Below are 12,143 nucleotides of genomic sequence, written 5' to 3'. Positions count from 1 at the left end.
GTCTTATTATCTTTTGGGAGAAGCCTGTGTCAAAAAAACCTTGCTGGTTGAATAAAAGTAACTTTAAGTCAGAATTCGCTAGACTGTACATATATGATATATTTTCTGTAACTGCTTTGTATGCAGCTCATGGTATTTTTATAACAATAAAGAATGTTGATGACAATAAGCAGTGTGGCATTATTAAACATACAACGAGTGCCTGTCTGCCTATTATAGAATCAAAATCAACTACAGATCACAATCAGAGGTTATTACAAGCACTATTTATATTATTAGATGCTTTCTTTTAAGCATTATAGATAGTTTGTGTTTCTGGTGTAAAACCAGACTTGATTTATCTCATGCTGTATACTGAGCAGCAGACAATGTAAAATCCAAGATAAATACATCTAAGGAAAAATGCATTGTTGGTCGACGCCACCTAGCATGCAGGCATGAATTAGCAGAAGGCAAACTAACGGTTTGCACTCGGTGTGAAACCGATCATTTCGCTGGATAAGACCATTATTCCCCGGGTGGGGTCGTTTAGAGCCCTTTAAAGCTGCATTGAAACTGCATTTTGGAAGTTAAAACTTGCAGGCACCATAGAAGTCCACTATATGTTTTCCTCAAAAAAACACAATTTCTTTACGACTGAAGAAAGAAAGGCATGAAAATCTTGGATGACAGTGGGATGAGTACATTATCTGTAAATTTTTGTTTGTCTGGTTTGTCTCCTTTAAAGGGATGGTTCGGAGTAGAATTGACTTCATTGCTATGCACTCCGAAGCCCATCTAAATACCCCATCCTTAGTTTTTTTTACCTTAGTCAAACATTTATGGAGATATTAGAGTTTTTCGAATTGCTTCTCGTATTTTTCGAATGTATCTCGTAAATTGCACCACTAAACGTGCAAGTAATCTTACCAAACTTGTACAATAGTGTAAATAGGTTATGTAAGGGATAATGTACAGGCAGCCGGTAGTTATCGCAGAAATAAGCCCCGACAGTGTGATCAGGACCCGACGCGAAGCGGAGGGTCTTGTATCACACTGAAGGGGCTTATTTCTGCGATAACTACCGGCTGCCTGTACATTATCCCGCTTATTACACGGCTACTTGCCACATAAGGAAAAAAAATGGACATGAATATGAATTTGAAACCTTTTATTGGCATATTTGTTTTAAATTAACCTTTTTAATCCTTCCGCGAAACGATATAGTACCACGTGACTAACCTTCAAACTATGTACGTTAGTAAGACAATTTAAATAGATTAATGTCGAAATTTTCCATTGTTAATTGTGGTTGTCCAGTGTTTGTCACAAGATGGCGCCAAACGGTAATCTTTGTTGGCACGGAGGGATTTTAAACATACAAGTAGTACCGGCTATGCGTTATTACTTTGGAGCGGTGATTATTTGAAAAGAACGAACCTGCAAATGTCTCAACTGACCAATCAGAATCAAGCATTCCAAAGAGCCGTGTAATAAGTACTCACAAAACGCTGCATCGGAACATTTGTAAGTCCACCATGAGTGTTTTAAAAACACGTTTTAGCCGATCCCTACTAGTCTCAAAAACTACAAATGGCGACACGTCGACGTCACGGCCCTGGTTTGAAAAAAGCACGTAAAAGTCCTCCTACAAGTTGACATGCACACAGATGTAGTAGGAGGACTTTAAGTGCTTTTTTCAAACCAGGGAAGTGACGTCGACTTGTAGTTTCTGAGACTAGTAGTTCTCGGGTAAAACGTGTTTTTAAAACACTCATGGTGGTCTTACAAATGTTCTGATGCAGCGTTTTGTGAGTACATAACCTATTTACACTACTGTACAAGTTTGGTAAGATTACTTGCACGTTTAGTGGTGCAATTTACGAGATACATCACATGTACCATTCACTCCTGTAACAAGCAATTCGAAAAACTCTAATATCTCCATAAATGTTCGACTAAGGTAAAAAAAACTTCGGATGGGGTATGTAGATGGGCTTCGGAGTGCATAGCAATGAAGTCAATTCTACTCCGAACCATCCCTTTAATCAACATTTAAACTCTAAAATCTCCTTTATATCTCCCAGTTTACCTGGATAATCGTTGACAAACGTCTGGTAGATCTCTAACAGCTCATCGCTGCTGATGTGTCTGTCTGGGTTTGGAGGGGACTTGAAGTCGAGGTCGTACTTCCCGTCACGGTAGAACTCAGAGGCGGCTACATCCATCCCAATCACGACTTTATCTGTGAACCCTGCCTTGTCTATGGCCGTCTTTATTAACTCAAGTGCTGTGGAGGCGTGAGAGAAGCCAACAGAACACAGTAATGGATAAATTCATTACGAGGAAATTGGATCACACACTCACACAAGGCGATAAAGCTTTTGTAGCGCGCTAGAAACACACCTTCACTGTTCTCCAGGATGTTTGGAGCGAAGCCTCCCTCGTCACCAACGTTGGTGGCATCTTGGCCGTACTTCTCCTTGATGACGCCCTTCAGCGTCTGGTAGAGTTCGGCTCCGACACGCAGGGCATCACGGAATGACTCGGCGCCCACAGGAAGCACCATGAATTCCTGCATGGCGAGCTTGTTTCCAGCATGGGAGCCTCCGTTGATTACATTAAAGGCCTGATGAATGGATAGGGAAGATGTGCTTAGTCAGTCTATTTCCCTAGATAATTCAAAAGAAAATACCTACAGATGTGAATTATGATGTTGCAAACTAAAGTCATGCAGTTGAGTAATGAGTTTCCTTACAGGAACTGGCAGCACTAGTTCTGTGTTTCCTGCCAGATCAGCAATATGACGATACAGAGGGACGCCTTTTTCTGCCGCACCGGCCTTGCAGATGGCCAGAGACACTCCCAGGATGGCGTTAGCACCAAACTGAGCTGCAGACATGACGAACAGATTTAAAATGGACATTGTATTTAATTATTTATATGCTAGTTTCTTTGTATAAGAACATTTTTTCCATACTCAATGTACATTTTGTGACAGTATTGGAATGAGGATCTAAATGATTAATGATTTCTTTAAAAAAATAAAATAATAAATAAATAATAGTGTTTTAAACTAAACTGTCATTCAAATGTTTGGGGTCAGTAAACTTTTTAAAAATAAATTAATACTTGTATTCAACAAGGATGCATTAAATTGATTAAAATTGACAGTAAAGAAATGTATAATGTTATAAAAGATCACGATTTCCACCAAAATATCAAGCTGTTTTCAAAATTGATAAGAATAACAAATGTTGAGCAACAAATCAGCATATTAGAACTATTTCTGAAAAATCATGTGACACTGAATAATTTACATTTATGTTAAATGTTAAATGTTTATGTTATTTTTGATCAAATAATGCAGCCTTTAAATAGCATGAGAGACATCTTTCACACTATTTGTAAAAAATCTTACAGACACTAAACTTGTAAACAGTAAAGTATTTTAATAACCTATTTTGAACAGAAAAACAAATCCATTTTGGATCCTATATTCTATTAAATCATATGTAGTTTTTGATGCAACTGTTTTATTATAAATTATGATATTATGAATTAGATCTCCCAAAAGCACAATATTCTTTCATCATTTACTCACACTCATGGCTTTCAAACTTGGCAGGCTGCAACTGCTTACAAGCATTTGGCATCACTAACATCAAATCTGGCACAAAACACTAGTACAGAGTATGCCTTAATATAAGCTACATTGTTAGGTATGACTTTCCAATAAATAAGTTACAATTTGGTCTGTTCTTATGGTTCGTATGGCTTCAGAAGTCTTGGAATAGAGCAAATGAGTTGCATAGACAACATCACCTGTTATGCTGCTTTTTTGTCCTTCTAGCTCATTGTACAGTGCCTTGCAAAAGTATTCATACCCCTTCATTTTGTTGCAGTATTATGTTAAACTGCTTTAAATTACTCTTTTTCCCACATCAATCTACATCTCATACACCATAATGACAAAGCACAAAACAGGTTTGTAGCAACTTTGCAAATTTATTAGAAATAAAAAACTGAAAAGATCCTGTTGCATAAGTATTCATACCCTTTTCTGGTACACTCGAAATTTAGCTCAGGAGCATTCATATTGCTTCTAGGTGTTACTACACTTCGAGTGGAGTTAAACTGTGGCAAATTCATTTGAATGAGTATGATTTAGAAAGGCACACACCTCTCAGAAAAGACGATCGGAACAACTAGGACAACTAGGAAAGTGTCTGCCAGCCCCCATCCAAGCTGACAGAGCTTGAGAGGTGAAAAGGTGAGCAAAGAATGGCAGATAACTGCCAAATGCAGATGTGCAAAGCTTGTCACATCATACCCAAAAACACTTGAGGCTGTAAAGGTGCTTCAACTATGTACTGAGTTAAGGGTGTGAATACTTATGCAATGTACTTATTTCAATGTTTTATTTTTAATACATTTGTAACATTTGCAAATCTGTTTTTTGCTTTGTCATTATTATGGTGTATGGAGTGTAAATTGATGTGGGGAAAAACTAATTTAAAGCAGTTTAACATAATGCTGCAACAAAACAAAATGTGAAAAAATGAAGGGGTATGAATACTTTTGCAAGGCACTGTATACTTGCATCATTTAGAAAAGAGCTAAATGCAGCTGAACATCTTTTGTGTTCCACATAACAACATGAGGGTCAGTACATAATGACAGAATTTCTAACTATGCTTTTGATATATGATGATTTTATCACTCACATTTGTTCTCTGTGCCGTCCATTTCGATCATCATGTTGTCCAGTTTCTCCTGCTCCATCACGCTGATCTCCTAAAGTTCACGTCATAAAGATAAAACTCTCCAGGTTATTAAAACACAGTGTTTGATTGATGCTTGATGAAAATGTTGTCTAATCATTAGCCCTGCTGCTGTGAAATTAACCTTGTTAATGTCAAATCATCATCATCAAATACAAAATGTGCAATGTTTGAGTTTTTAGCTTTTGCACTGCAAACACGGGAGTATTTGTAACTTAAAAAAGACATGAAAACCAAAAATGGAATGTGTAGATCAGAATGAAAATCAAGACCTGGATAATAGGAGATTTTGTGTCTCTGCCTTTGGTAGATTGGTAGCAGTGGGACCTGTTTTAAAATCTCCTGTTATAAGTAAACAAGTGTTCAAAAAAATGAAAAGAAAAATGATTAAGGAAAGTGCAGTGGTGGGATCTGATTCTGATCCCATCTGATCGGAATCTGATCTGTAAAACAAACAAACAAACAAACAAACAAATAACAAATAATTAAATTAACAATTGCTTAGAATTAAAAAAATGCAGATTCAAAACTATCGGAAAAGTGGCGACAAACATCAGGAGAAAAAAACTGCATGGAATGAAAAAAAACATAGGAGCTTGTAAAATAATGTAAATCATAGTGAAAATGCATACTTAGTTGTAGTCAGCTGTGCCCTCGTTAAATCCAAGTATATGTTTTTTTTCTTTCAATCTCATATACTGCATTTAATATCTCAGCTTAATCCAGAAATAAGCAAATATGCACAGATTGCAGTTTATACCCCTTCTTGTGCTATTCCCAAACAATTGTTTGGTTATTTGTTGAAGGTTCATTAAACAAAAGCATTCTCTTTTCACTTACAGATGCGATGAGGGCTGGTCCAAGAGTGTCATTAATGTGACCAACAGCCTTCAGTACACCTTAAAACACAAGAAAAAGCAAAGAAAACAGGTCACGACAGGTAAAATGAAAGATAAAATAAACAAAACTATTGCAGAAGGCTTCAAAAAGATGATCTATTTAGTTTTAGTGGATCTAATGTTTTATATGTGACCCTGGACCACAAATCCAGTCATAAATCGCATGGGTATATTTGTAGCAATAGCCAAAAATACATTGTATGGGTCAAAATTACAGATTTTTCTTTCATGCCAAAAATCATTAGGATATTAAGGAAAGATCATGTTTGATGAAGACATTTTGTATATTCCCTACCGTAAATATAACAAAACTTATTTTTTTTTTAGTAATATGCATTGCTAAGAACTTCATTTGGACAACATTAGAGGTGAATTTAGATTTTGCCCACTCAGATTCTAGATTTTTAAATAGTTGTATCTCAGCCATTTAAATACATCAATGGAAATCTTATTTATTCAGTTTTTAGATGATGTATAAAACTCAGTTTAAAAAAATTGACCGTTATGACTGGTTTTGTGGTCCTGGGTCATATAAAGTGCCTTGCAAAATTCATTGTTTTCACATTTTGTTGTGTTGCAGCATTATGTTAAACTGCTTTAAATTACCTTTTTTCCCACATCAATCTACATCTCATACACCATAATGACAAAGCACAAAACAGGTTTGTAACAACTTTACAAATTTATTAGAAGTAAAAAAATGAAAAGATCCCGTTGCATGAGTATTCATACCATTTTCTGGGACACTCGAAATTTAGCTCAGGAGCATTCATATTGCTTCTAGATGTTACTACAGTTCGAGTGGAGTTAAACTGTGGCAAATTCCTTTGGAATGAGTATGATTTAGAAAGGCACACACCTCTCAGAAAAGGTCAAAGAGATGAAAATGCTTATCAGAGCAAAAACCAAGTCCTGAGGTCAAGATAACTGTCTGTAGAGCTCAGTGACAGACTTGCGTTAAGGCAATGATCTAGGGTAGAGTTCAGAAAAAAATCTGCTGCATTGAAGGTTCACAGAAGCATTATCCATTATGGAAGACGACTGGAACAACTAGGACTCTAGAAAGTGTCTGCCAGCCCCCATCCAAGCTGACAGAGCTTGAGAGGTGAAAAGGTGAGGCAAAGAATGTCAGATAATTGCCAAATGCAGATGTGCAAAGCTTGTCACATCATACCCAAAAAGACTTGAGGCTGTAAAGGTGCTTCAACTATGTACTGAGTTAAGGGTATGAATACTTATGCAATGTACTTATTTCAGTGTTTTATTTTTCACAAATTTGTCAAATTTGCAAATCTGGTTTTTGCTTTGTCATTATTATGGTGTATGGAGTGTAAATTGATGTGGGGGAAAACTCATTTAAAGCAGTTTAACATAATGCTGCAACAAAACAAAATGTGAAAAAAATGAAGTGGTATGAATACTTTTGCAAGGCACTGCATAATGATAATTAACAGTGCAAATGTTACGATAGACCATCTGTGATCGCTTACCTTTGCCCTTGTAACGGCTCTTGTCTCCATCTCTGAGTTCGAGAGCCTCATAGATGCCTGTCGAAGCTCCACTAGGCACCGCAGCCCTGAATAGACCTGAAAAAAGCACTCAAACTTCAAATCTGTAATTTATTTACATCAGTCAATAATACATAATGCATCAATATTTTTTCTGACAGATTTGTGTTGACAGTTTAATTTTCATACATTTGCATTTGTCTCTTTAAAGTAACTTGGATTTGGATATAATAAAGTTTTTAAATAATATTTTTTTATTTTGCATTATGCATTTTTGCAGATGCTTTCAATAAATTTGAAAAAAGTCATTTCATTTACATTCTAGATAACACATACAGCATGTCATTCCTCTCAGCCCTGCTGTAGGGACACTCTATTGATTTACCTTTATCAGTTCTCAGGTCCACCTCCACTGTAGGGTTTCCCCGAGAGTCCAGGATTTCCCTGGCAATGATGCTCACAATGGACATCCTTAAACACAGAGAGAAAACAAGAGAGAGCGAATGAGGTAAACCTTTGCTGACTCTAATTTGACATGATGTTTAAAAACTGTGTCCATAGCATCCTTTAATTGACCTTGCATGAGTAAGACAAACATCTAAAAGTGAGCGAGTCCTCTGTAATGTCAGCACAAACTGTTTTGTTCTACCTGCACCTGCAATAAATCTGTTTATACATTCAAAATACTGCTCAAATGCAAAATGCATACATTTAATTGAAGAACTAGATTTTTTAATAGTGCGGGGCAACGATTAATCATGATTAATCGCATCCAAAATAAAAGTTTTTGTGTACATAATATATGTGTGCTGTATATACTGTGTATATTTATTACGTGTATATATAAAGACACACACATACAGTATATATTTTGAAAATATTTGCATATATATTTATATTCATATAATTTATATTATATATATTTTTTTTTTTTATTATAAATAAACATAACATGCATGTGTGGGTATTTATATATACATTATAAACATACAACGTACACATATATTATGTACACAAAAAAAAATTTTAGGATGCGATTAATTGTGATTAATCATTGCCCAGCACTAGTTTTTAATGGACATAATGTATTTTGTGATCTAAACAACCACTCACAGAGTGCAATTTGTCCACTAAAGGTGTTTTTCTCTTATTCACGAGTACACAAAATTAAGCTTTTGTGAATTTTTGAATTTTCGTACACAAAATCAGTTGTTGAAATGCAGCTGAGTTTGTCTTTCTGCGTACAAAATGCATTAGATTAAGTGCATACTGCATTTCGTATCATTTAGTCAACGCAGTTAGTCAGGTTACACTTGAGAGGGGATAAAAACTGTGTAAATGAACACGATCACTGCCTGAGAGGTTTAAGTCTTGATGTTTTTCGGAAGGAAAGCCAGTTTCTGAAGGAATATCGGACACTCAATATCACAGCCATTTAGAACCCATTTTACTTCTGTATAAAGAGTTCGATTTTGAAGTAAAACACAAGCAGGGCGGAATGGATTGGATCATGAATAGTGTACGTTCTGTACAAGAATGTGATTTTGCTAAAACAATACCTAGCTATTTGTGACCCTGGATCACAAAACCAGGGTCATTTTTAAAAAAATTGAGATTTATCATCAATCTGAAAGTTGAATAATTAAGCTTTCCATTGATGTATGTCCAAATGAAGTTCTTATTTATGCACATTACTAATCAAAAATTAAGTTTTGATATATTTAAAGTAGGACATTTACAAGATATCTTAATGGAAAATGATCTTTACTTAAAGGATTACTCCACTTCCAGAAGAAAAATTTCAGAAGAAAATGTATTCACCCCCATGTCATCCAGGATATTCATGTCTTTCTTCAGTTGCAAAGAAATAAAGGTTTTTGAGGAAAATTTTCTCTATATAGTGGACTTCAAAGGTGGCCAACAGGTTGAAGGTCCGAATTGCAGTTTCAATGGCACTTCAAAGAGCTCTACACAATCCCAGCCAAGGAATAAAGTTCTTATCTAGCCCATTTGATAATATTTATGCACTTTTTAACCACAAATGCTCTTCTTGTCTAGCTCTGTGATGCACATGCGTACTCTGTGCACTCCAATTCCAGACAGTTGGGTATGTCAAAAAAATTGTATTTAATTTAATTTTCTCCTCCAACTTCAAAATCATGCTACATCACTGTTTTACCTTTTTTTTTTTTCCTTGTAAAGGGCGTTTGACCTTCTTTGCACGTTCACTTTGTAAACACTGGGTCAGTACCTCTGCAGCGATGTAGGATGATTTTGAAGTTAGAGGGGAAAATGAGATGGTATTTTTTTGACATACCCTAAATGTATTGAATGTATGGAGTATGAATGCGTATCGCAGAACTTGAAAGATGAGCTTTTGAGGTTAAAAAAGATATATAAATTTTTATTTTTTATTTTTATTTTTTTTAGAAAATAACCGATCATTTTACTAGATATATTCCTTGGCTGGGATTGTGTAGAGTCCTTTGAAGCTGCATTGCATTTTTAACCTTTAATCCGTTGGGCACCATTGAAGTCCACTAAAAGGAGAAAAACCTGGAATGTTTTCCTCAAAGAAATAATTTCTTTTCGACTGAAGAAAGAAAGACATGAACATCTTGGATGACATGGGGGTGAGTAAATTATCAGGAAATGTTTATTTTGGAAGCGGAGCAATTCTTTAATATCGTAATGATTTTTGTCATAAAAGAAAAATCAATCATTTTGACAAATACAATGTATTTTTGGCTATCATTACAAAAATACCTGTGCTACTTAAAGGAGTAGTTCACTTTCAGAACAAAAATTTACAGATAATGTACTCACCCCCTTGTCATCCAAGATATTCATGTCTTTCTTTCTTCAGTCGTAAGAAAATTATGTTTTTTGAGAAAAACATTTCAGGATTTCTCTCCATATAATGGACTTCTATGGTGCCCCCCAGTTTGAACTTCCAAAATGCAGCATCAAAGGGCTCTAAACCATCACAGCCAGGGAAAAGAGGGTCTTATCTAGCGAAACGATCAGTTATTTTCTAAAAAAAATTACAATTTATATACTTTTTCACCTCAAATGCTCATCTTGTCTAGCTATACTCTGTGTTAAGATTAAAAAGTATATAAATTGTAAATGTTTTTAGAAGATAACCGATTGTTTCGCTAGATAAGACCCTTCTTTTAGAGCCCTTTGTAGCTGCATTTAAATGCATTTTGGAAGTTCAACCTCGGCGGCACCATAGAAGTCCATTATATGGAGAGAAATCCTGAAATGTTTTCCTCAAAAATCATAATTTCTTTACGACTGAAGAAAGAAAGACATGAATATCTTGGATGACAAGGGGGTGAGTACATTATCTGTAAATTTTTGTTCTGAAAGTGAACTACTCCTTTAAGAAAACTGGTTTTGTGATCCAGGGTCACATTTGGTTATTGGTTATCGGTTATAGGTTAAAAGGAGAATCGTTTTAAGTTAATTAAACATTAATGTTTAGAATAACGTGCACTGATGAATCATTCAGTATATGGAACGTGCCTAAAGTAGCTTGAAAAGCATCCATTTTGACTTAACCCTATGCAAGCACACCATTAGTGCCAATCAATCTGATGGCTTTGAAAATGGAACCGTTTCTCTAGAACATTCAGTTCCAATGAGAGATACAATTTAAGCATCCACAGCGGTGGCAGCCAATGAAAACCCAGAACACGCAAATTGCATTCTAAATATGCCACGACCGACATGGGCGCACATGTCACCTTGCTAATGGAATGCGCGTCCCATAGCAGTAGCATCGACCACCAGCGTTTAAACCGGGGGAGGAGGAGGAGGAGGAGAAGGAGGGGCTTTATTTGTAACGACAACAGTGGCATGTATGCCCGCAGGTGCCACGGTCCGAGCAACTCATGATCGTGCATCTAAATCCGGACGCTTCTAATTTACGCCGTGCCAGTGTGGTACTGCAGCAACCGTGCTGTCAGCAGATATACAGAGGGGAGGGGGCGATCTGCGGAGGGGTGGGGTGGATAGCGCAGAAAGTGGCGTGATGGGGCAAGAAAAAGATAAATAATTTAACATCCCTTTGGCGAAAAGAAGAGCTATCTGGGGCATCGAAGCGAGCGGAAAATAAGAGTCAATCCAGTAAAACGACAACAGATTGGACACACACTGATAACGCACGTATATAGAAACAGTAAAGCAGTCACACAGTGCGTTATCCATCTGCCCGACCCTTTACCAGCGGGCACCAGAAAACACTGCCACCCAAATTCACATCCAACATCCCTAAATAAGGAGTGACTCAGAGGCAGTGCACTAAAAGCAACGTCTTGATACAATAATAAACAATTGCTCATTAATGAGTGCAACATTTACAAAAACATATATAAACACAATAACATTTGTTAACCTATAACTAATACCCCCACAACGCATGCATTAATCATGCAAAGGTGCAAAAGAAAGAATAAAGGCTTTGGTGCGATGATTACCTGCCGTCAGTGCGCGTAGCCTTGCGTTAGGCAAGCCTGGAAGTGTCGAACTGCGGAAGAGAGAGGCAAAACAGAGCGAGGGTGGGTGGAAACCAGAATGAGAGCGAGATGAGAGGAGAAACAGAAGGGGGAGGGGATGAAAAGATGAGTCAGAGGAAGATGCTGAGAATTAGAGAGGAGAGGAGGAGAGAAAGAGGAGGATGAGTAGGTCAAGGCGACTGATTAATAAGCGGGAACGAGGGACCGGGGAAGAGGAGGGGAGACAACAAACACAGGGTGCTGCTGCTGCTGCTGCTGCAGTGTTGTGTTCCTCTGTGACTGCTGGTAAAAATAGATGGAGGAATTGGGTGGAAAGAGGCAAGACTAAAATCTTCCAGTGTTACTAGGGAATGCAAAGCTTTTGGTGAAATAAAATAGTGATAAAGCAAGGAGTTACAACAAACACACATTTTGTTTTGTTGCAAAACAACCTCATAAAGTCAATCAGAC

At 36.7% G+C, this 12,143-nt stretch overlaps 1 protein-coding gene across 1 annotated transcript; it reads right to left on the bottom strand.

Annotated features, from left to right (window-relative positions):
- Positions 1-2,004: 2,004 nt before the first annotated feature.
- On the bottom strand, positions 2,005-11,803 carry LOC141289612 (gamma-enolase-like). Its single transcript, XM_073821766.1, has 8 exons — positions 11,655-11,803; positions 7,556-7,641; positions 7,153-7,248; positions 5,604-5,662; positions 4,707-4,776; positions 2,738-2,871; positions 2,386-2,608; positions 2,005-2,269 (listed from the first exon to the last, which is right to left on the bottom strand). The coding sequence occupies exons 2-8, from the start codon at positions 7,638-7,640 to the stop codon at positions 2,028-2,030; spliced, it is 909 nt and encodes a 302-aa protein (XP_073677867.1). The 5' UTR covers position 7,641; positions 11,655-11,803; the 3' UTR covers positions 2,005-2,027.
- Positions 11,804-12,143: the final 340 nt, after the last annotated feature.

Source organism: Garra rufa, chromosome 17, assembly GCF_049309525.1.
Source record: "Garra rufa chromosome 17, GarRuf1.0, whole genome shotgun sequence".
Classification (NCBI taxonomy): domain Eukaryota; kingdom Metazoa; phylum Chordata; class Actinopteri; order Cypriniformes; family Cyprinidae; genus Garra; species Garra rufa.
The sequence above is the reverse complement of the archived record's forward strand: the minus strand, read 5'-3'. Positions and strand labels throughout refer to the sequence as shown.